This window comes from Populus euphratica, unplaced genomic scaffold (assembly GCF_000495115.2).
Source record: "Populus euphratica unplaced genomic scaffold, PopEup_1.0 scaffold64.1, whole genome shotgun sequence".
NCBI classification, from domain to species: domain Eukaryota; kingdom Viridiplantae; phylum Streptophyta; class Magnoliopsida; order Malpighiales; family Salicaceae; genus Populus; species Populus euphratica.
Genome location: NW_011499923.1, coordinates 569371 through 588109, shown reverse-complemented (window position 1 = coordinate 588109; position 18739 = coordinate 569371). Strand labels below are relative to the sequence as shown.

At 29.6% G+C, this 18739-nt stretch overlaps 2 protein-coding genes across 2 annotated transcripts; both read left to right on the top strand.

The window, feature by feature from the left end:
- Positions 1–2732: 2732 nt before the first annotated feature.
- Positions 2733–3729, top strand: LOC105135370 (ethylene-responsive transcription factor 1B-like). The gene has a single exon (XM_011040223.1). The coding sequence runs from the start codon at positions 2853–2855 to the stop codon at positions 3528–3530; it is 678 nt and encodes a 225-aa protein (XP_011038525.1). The 5' UTR covers positions 2733–2852; the 3' UTR covers positions 3531–3729.
- A 10060-nt stretch (positions 3730–13789) lies between these two features.
- LOC105135369 (uncharacterized) lies at positions 13790–14818 on the top strand. The gene is made up of 2 exons (XM_011040222.1): positions 13790–14062; positions 14270–14818. Exons 1-2 carry the CDS (start codon positions 13861–13863, stop codon positions 14503–14505), a joined length of 438 nt encoding a protein of 145 aa, XP_011038524.1. The 5' UTR covers positions 13790–13860; the 3' UTR covers positions 14506–14818.
- The last annotated feature ends 3921 nt before the right edge of the window (positions 14819–18739 follow it).

The following is an 18739-nucleotide window of genomic DNA, read 5'->3' as shown; positions in this document are numbered from 1 at the left end:
TAGAGTGACTCCGACTCTCATATTTTCTAACCATATCACATTTATCGATCCAATCAAGAAACTCTTTCATGTCCACGTTTTCATAGAAGATAGGGATTTATACTCTTATTTGTAACTTGTCCATTTGTTGTCTCTGGGGTTATGGTGATATGTTTTAATTTATGAAAGCTCTATGGTCTCATCAAGTCTATTTTCTCCAACACCCTCCATATTGACATGTGGTTGTCTAACTGAAGCTTCTAGAATAGGCATATTGTTAGGCCCTTTAAAGTAAATCTCTAGGCATGTTCCTCTTATTTTCACAAACCTTATTTAGATCTCCTACTATCCAAACTAGATGTTCCAAGCTATTCAACATTGCTAACATTGTTTTCTCTGAACAACATAGCACCTATGATTGAGTGCTTGACATTGTCTCATAAGCTCTTACAATACTCTAGATGACCTTCACTCCTGCATCGCAAGATGGGTTATTGCTACCATCTTTGTCCATCAAAGAAGTCAACTTGCTTTCATATCAATTAATGTAACATATAGCGCTAACTGCTAAGGATTCTTGAGCACTAAAACTTTACAATCCTAAACCGTAGAAGAAAAAAAAAACCAAGGTTCTCATGCCTTAAAATTAACCCATAACTATAGCTAAAAATATAAAATTTTAATAGTTTTAAAAAAGTCCTTATCATACATTTTTTTCTCAAAAAAATAGGTTCATGTATCTATCAAGAGGAGTTAGAAAGACTTGATTGTAAATGAGAGATGTTTTAAGGAAAAAAAAATTAATTGCCACAAAACATTATCTTAAAGATTAATTTAAGTTACAAATAAATACAAAAATATAATGATATAACATTGAGATCTTTAAATAAAAGGATTTGTTAATTTAAAAAAAAACACAAAGATTAAATAATAATTTTCTCAATCATACCAAACGTGAAAGATTTTAAAGTGGTCGTGGACTGTTCACTCCACAAGTGTTGATGTTATAGGTTCATGCATCTATCAAGAAGAGCTAGAAAATAGACATGGCCATTCAATATATATATATAATAGATAAAGATAAAACATCTTACAAGTTGCTAATATTGAGTAAAAGAAACGGCAAGAAATTATCATTAGAACATATATATATATCTCACATTGTTTGCGCCGCGGAGATATACATATATATCTCACATTGTTTGCGCCGCGGCCATCACATACAAATTGTTATGGAGTAATGTTTCATACTTCTTAGTATACTTATCTCATTAATATACTCAAAATGAGTAAAAACAAAAAGGCTCTTCCACTTGTGTGAATTAAAAATTAAGAACTTGATAGATAGATAGATAGATGCATCTTTTAAATGTTTCTGGGTGCTTGGTCTGTTTTGGAAAGAAAAAAACAATCAAGTCTTAACCGAGTTTTATCTCAAGTTGCAGATACATATGAATTTGGTCGATGATATGTTTGTCTTTTCACTAAAATAGAAGAAATATGAACTTCCAAACCCTAAATTATTTTGGAATTGATACGAGCCAACTGGAGCATTTTTCAAGTACAAATATTGCTTCTTCGGAAGACTATGTGAGATGAATCAACAACTAATAGTTGGCTACAACATTACACCAAATAGTATTGGAATTAATTTTTATATCTTTATATTCTGGAAACATTTGTAGATGTTTCAGTATTGAAATACGCACGGACTGGCCAATATTAGTATTTGAAAAAAGATTGCGCAGCCCATTTCCTAAGTCAAGGTTGTGGAATTCCCGTCAAAAATATTGGGCATATACTAATAATTGGCATGGACATTAATACCCCACTGAACCATATTTTAATTAGTTTTTTTCTCAGCCTCATCAGGTTCTGTGTAAGAAATTTCAGGAGTAAGCTACGTACAATCCTAGCTATTGATTTATTACTTAATAACTTCAAAGTTAGTCTAATTATTAAAGAAATAATTTGTGTGTGTGTGTATATATATATATATATTATAATTATAAAACCAAAACAGAAAGCAATTTGAAACGAAATTAATCACCTTCCCATGTCCTCTCAGTCTAAAAATCTCCAAATAAAAAAGTTCTTCCTTTTTCGAACAAAAAAAAAAAAGTAGATTATTCTTCTAGCACATATATACTCGTTGGCTAGGCTAATGATCATTGTTCTTATTTTGTTCGCAGCAACGAGTGTGAACAAAAAGGATAATGGAAGCATTCTAGTATTTGGCCTAGCGATGGAAGGAGCTTATTTTTTTCTATTACTATGGATTTGAATTCTAGCATACACGCTTGTCACTTTCATAGTGCTTTACATGTTTATTGGGTTTGCAGGGTATTCAGTAGACCATGAAGATTAGTCATAATACGCACCAGCTAGCTCGAATACCTGTGTAAATAAATAAATAAAAAGATAATGGGAACAGCAAATCGCTAGAAAGGGCATGACAATCGATTAATGGCTGGTGCCATTGCCAGATGGACGTGGCTAATCTGCCAAGTAGGCAAGCCTTCAAGATACCGAAAACACTGAAATCATCGAGATGATGTCACCATGAATTCTTCTTTGACCTAGCCGCCATGCCCCATTGGCTCTTTGACTCACGTGCATCAACGCATTCATGGGCCACTTTAACGACCAGATTTATTGAAAATGTCCTATAGTAACCATGTTCATGTAATTTGTCTTTTTCACCATAGGGCATACCACTTTCCTTTAAAAATAAAGATAACTTGAGGATATTCCCTCTCTTGTGCCTATATAAACTGCCTTGTTTTCAAACATTATGTCCCATGACCAAAGACTAGCTACCAGAGAAATACCAGCCATTCAAACACCAAAACAATTCCCACTCTAAGCCCTTGATGGATTCTTCATTTTTTCACCATCAATACTCACAATTCTCCCCCGAATCTTCTTCCTCCTTCAATTCCCTTGATTCTTCCTCATGTAACGCACAGAGCTTCTACAGCCAACCCCTCCCTTTTAACGAAAATGATTCCCAAGAAATGCTTCTCTTAGGACTCCTCAATGAGGCCCCCATCAACTCTTTTGATACCACATCATCCACCAATTCCAACTACGATGAGGTAAGTTCAAGAGCTGATTATCAAGGGGAACAGGCCCGAGAAATCTCTTATAGAGGGGTTAGAAGGCGGCCCTGGGGCAAGTACGCCGCCGAGATAAGGGATTCGACAAGAAACGGTGTGAGAGTTTGGCTAGGAACATTTGATACTGCCGAGGCGGCGGCCTTAGCTTATGATCAAGCTGCATTTGCAATGAGAGGTTCAATGGCAGTACTAAATTTTCCTGCCCAAAAAGTCTACGAGTCACTCAAAGAAACGGGCTATGGCTTCCAGGAAGGACAATCACCAATTTTAGCAATGAAAAAAAGACATTCAATGAACAGGAAAGCCGAGAGTAGGAAGAGGAAAGAGAAAGAAATGAGAACGGAACTGGAAAATGTCGTCGTGCTAGAGGATTTAGGGGCTGAATATTTAGAGGAACTGCTAGCCATTTCAGAGAGTGCTAGTCCTTGGTGAATTAGCTAGTGTCGACCAGCTTTCGTTTTGCTCACCTCTTCTTTTCGTCTTAGGAAGTGTTAGTTTGGAGGTGGAGTAAGGATTCTATCCTCCAATTCTACTCCATGATCATCACTATCACTTAACCAACGGTTCATTGGGCAATTGTGTCTATTTTTTGTATTTTTAATCATTTCACTTTAGATGATGAAGATAATTACCACTTTTTTTGTTGGATAATGTCTTTTTGTGTGCACTTGATATTTTAAAAGATAATGAGAAGAAAGATTGAAGTCTTAATATCATTATCATCCGCAACAAAAGTAATTATTATGTGGGGCTCTAGCTAGCTATGGGATTTAGTCACGAAGACAAGGGGACCAGATTTCCTTCTCCCATATTTGTTTATTTTAGTGGATTAATTAAAATATATTAAAAGGCTTTGGTAGGTTAATGAACAGTGAAATGCTAAGTTGTCTTACACTTTGGCCAGAAGAAAAAGATATTTTATGTTTTAGACCTAAGTTTTTTGAGAAATTATTTTTATTTTTATTTTTAATATTGATTTTATTAGGTATTAAAGCTTATAATTTATTTTTATTTATTTTCTATTAAGTTATCTTATTATATAATTAGGGTCACGAGTTTTACATGGTAGTCATGTTAATTTGGGTTATTTTTTATTTTTTTAATTAATTTTTTTCTCAGCTTCACTCTTAAATATTGAATTAATCGAGAATTGAATTTTAAATTTTATTTTATTTTATATGGGATTATTATGGTGTCATCACTTGAATCGCGAGTTTTGTGGATTAACCAAATTAACTAGGTTTGTTTTTTGTCTTTTTTTATTAATTTTTTTTCAATTTCATCTTTCAACATTTGGTTGATTAGGAATTGAACTTTATAATTTTTTTTTTATTTCTATGGAGCTATTCTGATCTCTTGACTCGGGTTTGATAGGTTAACCCATATTAACTTTGGTTATTTTTGCTCTTTTTTCTATTTGTTTTTTTAATTTAATTCTCAATATTGGATTGATTGAGAATTGAGCGTTATAATTTTTTTTATTTACTTTCTATAAGGTTATCATGGTTTTATTATCTATTTCAAGGGTTAGGCCGGTTGATTAAGATTTTTTTTAGTTGAAACTTTTTTAATTGCATATTTTAATATCGAGTTAATTGGAAATTATACTTCATAGTTTGTTTTAGTTTGTAATTTTTGAGGTTATCTTATATTATAACTTGAGTTATAGATTTGATTGGTTGACTTGAATGATTTTTTTCATTATTTTTTTAAGTTTATCAATCAACATTAAGTTGATTGAGAATTAATTTTTATAATTAGTTTCAATTTATTTTTTATTGAGTTATTTCAGTCTCGTAACTTAGGTTTAGTATGTTAACTTAGGTTGAATTAACTTTTTTTTCAGTTGAGTTTTATTTTCAATTTCATTATTCAATATTAAGTTGATTGAGAAGTTTCATTATTTAATATTAAGTTGATTGAGAATTAAGTTTAACAAGTTTTGTTTTTTAATTTTTTTTTATAGAATTATTAGAGTCTATGGATAGCAAGTTTTGTTTTTTAATTTTATTTTTTATAGAATTATTAGAGTCTATGGATAATAAATTTAATCACTTAACCTAAGTTGATAATTTTAATATTTTTTTAAAAAAATAATCACTTAACCTAAATTGATAATTTTAAATTAAACTATATTTTTATTAATCGTTTGAATGTTATTTAAACTTGCAAGTTAACAGGATCACGTCTTATGAATCCTATATAGGATTTTTTATTTATTAAAAATTACATTAATAATATCTATATGTTTTTTTAATTTTTATGTAAGAAAAATGTGATACGATCCCTAGAATAGCGTGTAGGATCATCTATTGTTATCCTACTGCACATCGATTGTGATAGCTGGTGGCAGGGATTGCTTGAGTGGTATGTGCAATATTTTTATAGGAGAGTAGCTCGCCATACGTTTATACAATTTGTTTGAAGTCCAACTTTGATTTTCTGTTAAAAGTTCTTAGAAGGCACAGAGGCAAATGGAATGCTGAGCTGGCGTTATCAGTGGCTCGCGTTCACACGTCCATTCATTTGTTGCTGCCTTCATTAGCTAATAAATTTCTAGGTCAATTGACATCAATTATTTATTTTTTTATTTAAAAAAAAAGGTTTCTTAGGTTTAAATCTCTTGCGTTGTGGTTTTTTTAAGTTGTTTTTGAAAAAAAAAGGAAAATAGATATTACTTTTTATTCTATACTTATTAGACAATAATAAAAATAAATTATGTTGTTTTTATAAAATATTCTCAAGATAAGATGGTTTCATTTCTTGGTGGTTCTTTGCAGTCATATATAGCGGTCAAATCAGGATTTTTATTTCTTACAATAAGCGTCTAAACGGGAAAAAAAATGATGTATTTTTTGCAACTTTTTATTCTAATATATTGAACTTCGATGAGCGGGTTTGAGGTATTATTTGATATTATATTAGTGATTATTTTTAAAATATTTTTTTAATAATATATTAAAATATATATTTTTAATTTATTTGCAATGTTAAAAAATAATTTTAAAAAATATTATTTTAATATATTTTTAAATAAAAAATATTTTATAAAATAACCGTAACTATATTCTTAAAAATCCATATTTAATTTGCTCATTTTCAGTGTATTGAGAGTTTTTTTTTTTTTTTGGTTTTTAACAGTAAGAAAATGGATAATATAACAAAGTGTAAGAAATATTTAGAAAAATAGTAGATTTATAGCATCACATGTAATCAGGTTATAAGTGTTATTTATTAGTTGCAGGTCGTAAGTGTTATCTACTACTTTTTAAAAATTCAAAAATAAATTAATATAATTTACAATAAAAAGAAAAGAAAAAAGAAAGAAAAAAAATTAAAATTAAAAAAACAAAGAAAGAGAAAACTCTTAAAGATTTATGGCGATACAACTGATATTATTAAATAAAATTAAAATAGCAAAGTATAAAAAATTATTTAAAATATTAAATTAGAAAATCACGGATAATATATGCAGCTTGTGAGTAAGGCTTATTTACGATTCTCTCAAATTCAAAACAATAGGCTAATACAATTTATAATAAAAGGATAAGAAAGAGGAGAGAGAGAGAATCACTAAAATTCAACGTCGGCATAAAAAAAAGAGAAGGAACATGGCATTGTTAAAAAAATATGAGATAAATTCAATTACATTAAAATTATCATAAATGATAATTAAAACGAGTCATACTAATTATCTAAATATAATGAGGTTAACCTCTTTTTAAATAGCTCATATGATTTATTCTAGTATTTATTATATCTTTTTAAAAACAATTTATATGATTTATTCTAGTATTTATTGTTACCTTTTATTTTGTCAATATATTTTTAATAATATTAATAATGTAATAATTGAAGTTTTAATATACTTCCATTTTTTTCTTTTTTTTTATTATAAATTATATCGGTTTATTTTTAGCATATGAAAAGGTCATAAATATTTTTTTGCAAATATCGTTTGCAATTCTTTAAATTATGTTATTATTTAAAATATTTATATACTGTGTTATTTTATCTATTTTTTTTTAAGTACAAAAATTCTCGAGAATGATTACAAACTTAGCTGTTAAATTTGTCCTTGCAAAAATAGTAATATGGAGTTTGATCTTTTGAGTTTTAAATTAAGCTTGGAAAAGACATTTGATACTCTCGAGAGTAATAAATATTGTTATTTTATCTAATGTTTTTTTAAGTATTAAAATACAAAAATACTCGAGCATGATTACAAGCTTAGTTATTAAATTTGCCCTTGCAAAAATAGTAAGAGGGAGTTTCATCTGTTGAGTTTTAAACTAAACTAGAAAAGACATTTGTAAGGCAAAAACCAGTTGACCAGGGTTTTTATCACCTATTAAATCCATTTTAATTTCCAAACAAAATGTTGATAGAAGATAACGAGGACGAGAGACATGAGCACATTAAAAAAAAAAACATATTTAAGAGGGTTGCATGTAAATTTTTTTTTATAAAACTATTAATTGGTAATAGTTTTTTTTCATGAATGCTTTATATATATATTAAACTTATTTTTTATCAAGTTATCTAATTTTTATAACATAAATAATGAATTTAATAAGGTAATTTAGTTGACTCGGATTATTTTAATTAATTTTTTGTTTAATTTTATCTTTTAATATTAAGATAATTCAGAATTAAAACTTGATGATTTATTTTGAGATAACTCAGAATTAAAACTTGATGATTTATTTTGTTTGATTTCTATTATGTTATTCCGACCTTGTGACCTATAAATAATGTTTAATAGGTTAACCCGAATTTACTCAGGTAATTTTTTTAATGAATCTTTTTTAATTTTATAATTTAACATTAAATTAATTAAAAATCAAACTTCATAATATATTTTAATTTGTTATCTATGAGGATATCTTAATCTTATAATCAAGGTCACAAGTTTTGGTATTTTTACCCAAATTAAATCAGGTTGTTATTTCAACTTTTTTCTAAGAGATTATAACAAACTCATAATCTAGATCATAAGTCTTTCCACATTAAATTTGTTTTTTATTGAGTTTTTTTATCTGATGATATTATTGTGTTTGACAAGTTAATTAAAATCTTTTTTTAATTATTTTTTTCAAATTTATTTTTTAATTTTAGGTTAATTGAGAATTAAATTTTATTTTTTTATATGGCTATTACAATTTAAAAATTAGGATAGTAAATTTGATTTATTAACTCGGGTTGACATAAATCAATTTAATATGTTATTATCTTAATATTAAAAAAATATTATCTTTATTTATTTATTTTTAATCAAATTATATTTTTACAAGTCATTAGATTAATTTTAGACCCTCAAAATTAACCCTAACAAGGTTTGAATTATTTTCCCATAAAAAAAATCATTAACAACATTTAAATATTTTTTTATATTCATGAAATTTTTTGACCCGAACCACGTCATAACTTGTTTAAATAATCAAGTTATATCTTGGCAAAAGCATTAAAAAATGCTTTCTGTCTAGTTCATTTTTCTTTTCCCCGCAAAATACCTTCATTATATATATTTAAAAGATCCTCAGAGCATAAACATACTCAAATAAACCCATAAATGAGGCCGAAAGAAGGGCTAGAGGCCCATATAGTGCGATCCCTACTATGCCTTCAGGTTAACAGAGATTGGCCCAAATGTAATTGTTTCTAGCCCATAGGCCCATGCGTCGTTGACAAAACCTGCACCAAAAAAATAAAATCTATGAGTTTGATAGGTGCAACTACTTGACTTCGTTAGATTGGTAAGTAATTGAAGGAGACTGTACTCAAATATCAAGAAATTGAAATTAACACACACACACACACACACACACACACACACACACACACACACACACACATATATATATATATAATTGTCTGTGACAAAGTCTTCCATATTTTATATATAAATAGGACTGGTACATGCACAAATAATATAATCCTTTTAATCACGAAATGGGTAGCAATGGAGGCTCGTTTTTATATGATTGCAATGGTGTTGCTCTTCGCAATGTTTCTTGAAACCGCAAGAACTTGTCGAGGCATTCAAAATTTACAATTTATTGGATATATAACAATTTTTAAATTCACATTAAAAATAAAAATAACAAATAATTTATTATAGTTTTGATAGCAATACATATAAACAATAAAACAGACCTTTTGTATTTTGTTCTTTTCTTCTTTATCAACTGAATATCATATAAAGAGCTTATTATACCTTGTATATCACTATAAAATATAATTATCTGTATTATAGGTTTATATCTGTCTTTTTATTTAAGTAAAAATAACACAAGCATTAGCATCAATATGCTAAAAAGCCAAAGTAATTTATTTAGAATTTCTTCAGGCCAATATAAATTTCTTCAGTGTATCTTCTAATTGTTGTTGAAAGTTTAGTAATAATTTTCTTCTCCATCTAGTTTTGAATGTAATGGGATGGCTTTGAATATAATTGTCATTGCATTAATGACAATCATTTCTAATTTCCAATATATTTTTAATTAGTTTGATCCCGTACCAAAAGGATTATACTGCACTAGCTGGAGGAGATCACTCTAATTTCCTTTTTCATTTTACTTGGACTATACAGTCAATTGATTCAAAGGGAGCACCGGAGTTGATGATCATTCCTGTCTCCTCCTGGCTATGTGACATCTTGCCAGTATTTCTATTTAAACTTTTGATACTTTTTATTATTTTTTAATTAATATAGATGTTGATGCTAAGTTGGGTGCATGTATTTTTTTTTAAAATTAATATAGGTGTACAGGTCAGTTTATGTGTATTATAATTAATTTTACAGGTTCTGAAATTAACGATCATGTAAATCTCTAGTGACCATCATTTGAACAATCAAGAACTCGAACCTAAGACTACAGAGAGGGTGAATCCCTTAGTTCCAAGTTTTTACCACCTGATCACCACCTAGATGGTTTGTATGTATGTATTTTGATTAATCTTCAGGAGGTGTAGTGTGATAGTAAAGCATTTAAGATCTACATAACAAGTTTTGAGTTCAAATCAGAATGTGTATTTTTTGTAAGAGTATGGGATAACTAGAATTTTATTCATTCACCTGAATTCATAAAGTGTATTTTCTGGAATTTTTTCAAATAAAAACAATATATTCTAATGAAATAATTTCATGGACTCTAAACAATTCTTAATCTTTTATCTACCACAAAGTGAAACTCTATTAATTTGACAAAATCAATTGACCAAATTCTTAATAGATTATATTTGACTATCTCAATCAAAACTTTAAAAAGAATCAAAGAAATAAATTAAAACTATTGTTAAAAATAATCAGACGTCCCTTCATTATATGGTTTCAGTCCAAGTAATTATTCTACAACGAATTTAATCAAGCGAGCCCTTCATTAGATATTATTGAAAAAATACATGGGACCGTGGGGAAGGGCACAGTAGTGTCTTTTAATTTCTTCCAGGTATTGCACAAAAATCAAGGAAGGAAAAGGATAGACAGGCAAGCACCAAATAAGGACACTGTCGGGTCTGGAGAAATCTGCACGTGTCGCCCAAATATGATGTTTTTCTTACGTACGCTATTTATTTTTCTTAATTCGGTTCCTCATCAATTTTTCTTATTCAGTACTGGTTGATTGATAACTATTAAATTTTTTATTTGATTTTTAATTTTTTTCATAACTTTTTAATTTAATTCCAAACCTTTATACATATAAGCCCAATAAATCTCACCAATAAAAAAGGAAACCATAAAGGTTAATTTATTTAATCATTAATTTTTAATAAATTTTAATTTTTTTATTTTTATCTCCAATTACTAATAAAAAATAAAAGAGATAATAAACTAAACTAAATTAACTCATTATAGTCATATAATAACCCTCACCATATATTTAGCGGGTTAGATTTGATTGATCGGAATTGATTTAATATGATTTTTTCTTTGCATTTAACACTTGGTTATTTAACACTTAGGTCTAATCAAGCTAGGTAAGGGTTTGAAACGGTAGAATCTTGATTATTTTTTTAAACTATATTATATTTTGAATGGAATAATCAGGTCATGATTGGATCATTACATGAAATAGTACATATTGAACAATTTTTTTTTTTTTTTTAGATTAACGTGGGTGTCCAGGCCAGTTTGCGCGCACCACGACTAATCCCACGGGCCCTGAAGTTAACGACCATGTAAGTCTCCAGTAGCCATCATATGAGCAACCAAGAACTCGAACCTGAGACCACAGAGAGAGCAAACCCCTTGATCCCAAATCCTTACCACTTGACCACCACCTAGATGGTTCTATTGAACCAACTCTAATATGATTAGACTTGGAGCTCATGTCCAATGGCCAACCAACGACATGGGTTGGCAATATACAAATAGAAAAGCAAGGTATCTATTAAAAAATTAAAATTATATAAGACATAAAATTCTCTTGTTGAAAAAAAAAAAACTAAAATCGTAGGCATCAACCTTGATTATCAAAACTCGAGAACAGCAAAAAATATTATTTTATATGAGTATTTTAAATTAAAATTATATTCAGTCATGTATTTTAATAAAATTAAATATTTATTCAGTTATATTTCCAGGTAATTAAATTCATTTCTGCAAACATATCAACAAAGAAATTGGCAAACCAATACAAAAAGCAATTTGCTTCTCCATTCAATAGTTTGTACTTGCCATCCACGGACCTGACCTGAGGAAACAACGCGTCTTTGAAAGACTACAAGCGTGTTGTGTATTCAAGGTTTACAAGGACTTTCTATCATCCCAGTTTTATAAAAGGATTAGCTCGATATAACTAAATATGATCAAAACAATTATTTAAATTAGACTTAGAAAATATTTTCCAAGTTAGTTCTGTTCTTTTTCCTTTTTTAATTTTAGATTTTTTAGTTTTTTTTAGTTTTTTCTAGTTTTTTCTTTATTTTCAGGTTTTCCAGTTTTTTTTTTTAATACTTGATAATAAAATTCTATAGTAAATAGAATTATGCATGTATTATTTGTATTTGTTGCATCACATGTGATGTATCAATTCCGAACGTCGAAACTTCTCACCGACAAATTAAAAGGAATACAGGAGGTCGACAAATTAAAAACTTGATGCACCTTGAAAGTCTTCTTCCATCATCAGCTTTGTATAAATGGCAGACAAACACAGCTGGGTTTCTTCACAGCGTACACGCTCTCTAGCTATCCATCGCCACATAACAATGCAGGTTCTTACTTTCATATTGTTAGCAATTATGCTGTTTTTCGGAGCTTTTGGACCCGGCGCAAGAACTTGCTACGCCGTCCGATATGTCAATAAAATGGAGCATTCAAGAATCGGATTACGTGCGTTTGAGAAGAGGATAGTTCCACCTCGGGTATCTTCTCCTGCTCGCAACAGACCGCACCGTCAATTCGTACCACCACGTCCACCACCACCTGGAACCATATATTAAGATCGATCTAAATCGTCTTTTCTTCGTTTTCTTAAAGGGGTTCTTGTGATTTCTAGTTCTCAACTAGGTTTGATCTCCTAATGTTTCGTTTCTGTATTAATTCTCAGCTGTTTAATTTCCTTGCTATCCTATCTTGAATAATTTATCATAAGCAAATGCCTCTTTCCTTTTATTACAGGTTTTAATTTCTTGTTCTTTTTAAGGTAGTAATAACGATACTCAAACGAAAAAAAAATTCTATTTATGTTTTACAAGAGTGAGTGCCAACGAAGGAGGTATTATCAAACAGATCATGTTACAAAATGCAAATCTTAATCCTTAGAGAAAATAGCCATGCTAAAACAACGAAATCTCATAAAGAGAGAAGATACGCAATAATCTCTATCCTTGATGTTTGTAAAAGGTTAATTTAGTAGCTTCAATTTTGTTCTGGCTACTACAATAAAAAAGTTGGGAAAAACGACTTGAGTATGGAAATGTTGAAGAGTGTGGTATATTTTGTTTTTTTATTTAAAAATATATTAAAGAAAAAAATTGGGAAAAACGATTTGAGTATGGAAATGTTGAAGAGTGTGGTGTATTTTGTTTTTTATTTAAAAATATATTAAAATAACATTTTTTTATTTTTTAAAATTTATTTTTAACGTTAAAACAATTCAGGAATACCATATAGAACATAAGTCGTTCTATATATTTTTATCTCTGGTATTGAAATCAGAAAAATAATTATAATATTGTCAATAACAAATTATATATATTTCGAGGAGCTGGTAAACGAGCTATTTATTACAAAACCCACTTCGAGGAGGTAAACGAGCTATTTATTACAAAACCCATCCTGGAAGCCTTGCAGCAAGATTGGGATACTTTTGGACAGGTGAACTCAATCATGAGCTTTGTATTCAGATATATAATCCTTGTGATCCACGTTTAGATTTGAGGCCATCCTCTTGTAAAAGAAAAGGAAGAACGGTTCTGGTTTCCAAGCTATTTAATGGCAGTGAACTCCCTAGGTATTTGTGGAAGGACAAAAGAGGCTGTGATATTTGGAAAAACTTAAAGTTGAAAATCGGAAAGCTGGAGGAGCTAAAATTCAACCATAATTTCCAGGAAACTTCCTGCTCTGTGTCGGCCGCAATGTTGAATTTTTTGCAGCCATTCAACTACCAAGAATGGTTTACTTTAAGTATTTAGGCTCAAATTAATAGATAAATTATTGATTCACACACCAAGATTGCATAAATAAGTCCAAAGAGTAGGTTTTAATCACTTTATCAATTCCCAAATTAACAAAATTTTAAACTTGATAGTGTTCATGTTACTTCACGGACTAGTAATACTATCCCCTCTCACTTGTGTCATGAACATGGTTCAGGCCTCTGATACGGCTGATCAGAAGGCAGCATTGGAAGCAACTTCCAGTAGGAACTGGAATCTTCCTCGAAAACTCAAGGTAGCATACCCACCGGAAAACATGAGAGGAAATGACAAATATTATACAGCGGCAAAATTGAAAGGTATGAAAGTACTTTATCCTCTTCTTTCATTAATTTTGCAAGTAAACCATCAAAATTTCTAGTCCAACTGATATACGTGAACATTTCTAGGGTGCCATCAATAAGTTACAGTGGCGATAGTTTATTATCAGAATGAAAGTTTTTCTTTCAGGTTTTTTCTTATAATAATTCTTGCTGTGTTGTTCCAAATATATAAACTAAGCACAGCCATCAAAATCATGCTCGCTCTCGATAGTGATCGTCAGTCGGGCACTGTTAAAATTGCTTCCACTAAGCATTTCTCTGCCGAAGTAAACGCGGAGCCAGAAAGAATACTCGGGACACCGAAACCATCTTCTCCAAATCCCAACCCACTTCATCATCATGGCACTCCTCCCCGGAATGAGGGCCGTAAATTTTCACCACCACCACCGATGTCATTGTATTGTCAGTCGTGCCGTTAAAATTTTCATATGCATTGACCCGTTGACTCTGTATCTTCTTATTGTTGTTAATGATCACTCCTGCCTCCTCTTGGCTGCTGATCCTGGCTATGGACTCCACTATTAGATCTAGTTACTTCTCCAGATAAAACCTCAAGGAGAGGGACAGTTCTTACAGCATGTTCCGGTGCAATGGATCACGAGATAATTTAGAATGTCAATCTAGATACTTCTACAATTCATTACGTTGTCGAGTTCAAAAAACTCTAATTGTATCTCAAATACAATATTTATTGCTTAATTTGTAAAATACAATGTTATAATTTATTTTCATCCTTGCAAGTATCATAAATATTCGTTTTAACAGCCAATCATAAAAAAATAAAAAATTCTACCATATAGAAATTGAAATCCTCGCAGATTAAAGCAGTCATCACAGGAAAAAAGCCCACGATAAACTACCCGTCAATTCCTGACCCGGTTAAAGTGGAACGGGTTGCCCATAACAAGCTTTAATATTAATAAATAAATAAATAAATACCAAAAGAGATTAGTGATTTCTGTGCATTAAAAAAATGTTACTATTAATTAAAAAAATATTTGTAACAGTAAAATAATTATTTTATCATTTTTAAATAAAATCATTTAGTTTAGCTATTTTTTATAATATTCATTTAATTATTATCTTACTAATTGAAGACAAATGAATCATTCCACATAAATCCATAGTAAAATAGCTTAAATACTTAAAAAAAAAATAGTGGTTTAGGAGCTTTTTAATCTTTTAATTCTTTGATTGGACAATAAAATGATTATATTGCTCTTAAAAACAAAAAATAAAAATGTGGTCCATAGGTATTTTTCATCTTTTCATCATGGTTTTTTAGTTACAATTAATTTAAATAAGGGGTGATTTGGTATTTTAACAAATATAAATACAACTACAAAAATAAATGTGGTTGGCGCATGTCTGTGCTCCCTAAGCAACGTGTAGGTTTTCTAGTGGTGCTGAATTTTTATATTTGATTTGATTTTTATTTTTTTATTTTTTAATATTTTCTTGATTATTTTTTTAATTTCATCCCTTAACATTTTATTTCATTTAATTTTTTAATCCTATATGGTTCTTATTTTTTTATTGTTATTTTTTAAATTTTTCCCTTATTATTTTATTTTATTTGGTTTTTATACCAAATTTGGTCCTTATTACTTTGATTTCTATTTTTTAAAAAAAAATAGGTGATTAGGAATTTTTCTTCATGATTTTTTTGTATTTTTCTTTTATGTAATAATTTTAGTCTCATAACCCAGGTCATGAATTTTAAAAATTAGCCTGATTTCACCGTAGTCTTTTTTAAGTCATTTTTTTAAATTAATTTTTTTTAAGATCATCCTTTGATATTAAATTCTCGGGCCTTGAACTTTGTAATTCTTTTTATTTTTTTTTGTGGGCTTATACTGACCTCATGTCTTGAGTATCAAATTAGTCGAATTAATATGAGTTGATATAAGTTTTTTTTCAACTTTTTTAACAGATTTTTTTTTCAGTTTTGCTTTTCATTATTTAGTTTGTTTGAGAGTTAACCTCTATTATTTTCTTCAATTTCTTTCACTTTTCTTTTTCATGTGGGAAATTATCTTAATCTTATGACTGGAATGTGATGTAGCATGCTGACTTGAGTAAGTTTTTTTTGTTTTTTTGCTAAAAAAATCAGTTTATCCTACAATGTTTGTCTTGCTAGTATTTAAGTTTTAGATTTTTTTTATTTTTTTATAAGGTTATATATTTTCATTTATTTTTTGCTTTATTATTAAACAAAATTGTTAAAAAAAATTAAAATTGTTTAGAGACTTTCTTATCATATTATTGGCAAGCGCTTATTTCTTTAGATAAGTCAATGGCTTTTTTTTTATTGTTATTATTTTTTTAATTATATTATTAAATCAACGATGATTATTAAACTCATTTGAATTAATAATATGGGTTTCAGATTTTTCTTATTCTTTTAAAAATATTATCATATCTCAGACAGGAAAGATTTAGCCCAACCCGGCCCGAGACGAAGTTCCGGTCACCTGTCTAGTGAAATTCCCAAAGAACATCAACTGCTGCGAGTAGAAAGGAATCAGCTTATCTTATTAATTACAGATGCAAGAGCAAACTTACATTAAAAACATTACAGAATGGAGAGGAAATTAAAAAGAGACGACATAAGCTGGTTTTAATGCATGAATCCGGGTGGTGACTTTGGTGGTGTTCCCATGCCATGTCGCTTGTTGGCCACCGGAGCAGGGATCTGATTTACGGGAGCAGTTCTTCTCCTCCTAAGTTCATTAAAACCACCATCTGGGATACGATGCAAAACCGTTCTTGAAAGCTCCATTTTGTAGAAATGGACGCCGACATCCCTGCCATAACAAGTTTTTGCCGTGGATGCAAAAACTGCTAAGATGAACAGGATGGCATGGATATTCATGAAATGAACTTTCATTGCTTCATAACATTCATGAAATACTTGCTACTTGCCTCTATTTATTGTTTCAAAGCCTTTGAAGTCAACTTGCCAGCTGTGAAATGGCTTGGAAGTTGACTTATAATTGGTTGATTCTAACACTTGGAAGGGAAAAAAATTAAACAAAAATTCCAGCTTGCTTTTTACTAAAAGAGTTAGACAACTATAAATTTCCCATGCAATGAACACAAGCATGCCGAAGGCAACTTGCAAGCCTAGGTGCAATCTTTATTGCTTAATTTGTAAAATACAAGGTTATAATTTATTTGCATCCTTGCAAGTATCATAAATATTCGTTTTAACAGCCAATCATAAAATAAAATAAAAATAAAAATAAAATTCTTGGCCCGATTAAAGTGGAACGGGTTGCCCATAACAAGCTTTAATGTTAATAAATAAATACTGTACAACCTTATTGTTGAGGATATAATCTCTGGTTACACCTTACACGAACGAACTTGATAGGCGTTTAAATTTCAGTGACGACCCGGTCCACGCCTTGGAGCAGGCTGAGGTGGTGGAGGAGCTGATGGTCGTCGTAATGCCATAATTATATGCAATCTCTTCAACTTGTAACCAGTGCCATTGTTAGAAGGAATAGCACCGGAAGCCATCCCTAAAACATGCGAGTAAACCAACGCGTAGATGAAGACAAGCTTGAGTAAACAAGAAATAGCACCCATCGGATATGAAGCTACCTTCTTGTTTCAGAGACCAACTGATCATTAATCCTTTCTTCATAACTCGGTTGAATCATTATATAGTGAAACCTGACCGCTCGGTGTCATTGTCGTTCCAGTGGTTGAATTAAGATAAAGAAGAAAAATTATAGAGCAGTCAAGACTTTATGACTCATTAATAAAATAAAATAAAACAACAACAAGAAGAAGAAGAAGAAGAAGATAAGGTCATATTATACTAATCTTGCTATCGACATCAGTAACTTCAACATATTCCAGGAAAATATTTGTTTCTCATTCCCAACAACATTGAAAGCGCTGGTCGTTATTCAAGATACAAGAGTTTAGTCTGACGTCGGTAATTTTTTCATCATTCTTGGCATGATTATTTTTATTGTATCACTTTTTTAATCGTTAGAACTATATAGGTTGTGAGGAGATGTGTAGTTCAATTATAACATACATAAATTTGGATTTAACCGATGGATTAAACTAAAATTTTACCAAAATATTTTATGGATCTAATTGTATAAGGGCATCTCATTTGCTAGCTGATTTTATTTTTAGGCCAAATTAGATCTGAAAGCTATTGTTCCATAATTTTCATTGTTTTTCTTCTTGTTTTTTGAATTTTTTTCTGATTTATATCTGGATTTTTAATTTAATTAATATTTTACTAATTAAAATGTTTTATGAATTACTGACTTTTATTATATGTCATAGTTTTCTCTATAATTTTCTATAATTAAGAGTTGTAATCTTAGGATTTTAGAATCCTAGTTTCTTTCTATATATAGTCTAGGGCTATAAAATGTGATCCGGTAACTATATTCATGTTATATGTTATGTTAATTAGTATTAGAATAAGTTGGTCTAGTTTTGATAGTATAGCAGAAGTGTTTTTTGTAAGTTTCTTTGTATAGTTAGAGTTGTCTTATTAATGTTTATTTTCATCATTAATATAAATTTTAAATTTTAACTTTTTTCTTTTTTCTTTTTTTTTGGTACATATAATGTTGAGATAGTTGTGAAACATGGAAAAGACAATGTCACTCATGCTCC

Excerpts from the sequence above, each read along its gene's own strand:
- LOC105135369 (XM_011040222.1), top strand. The coding sequence starts at position 13,861 with ATGTTACTTCACGGACTAGTAATACTATCCCCTCTCACTTGTGTCATG. Across the intron at positions 14,063-14,269 it reads TACAGCGGCAAAATTGAAAG|CCATCAAAATCATGCTCGCT; the intron begins GTATGAAAGTAC and ends AACTAAGCACAG.
- LOC105135370 (XM_011040223.1), top strand. The coding sequence starts at position 2,853 with ATGGATTCTTCATTTTTTCACCATCAATACTCACAATTCTCCCCCGAA.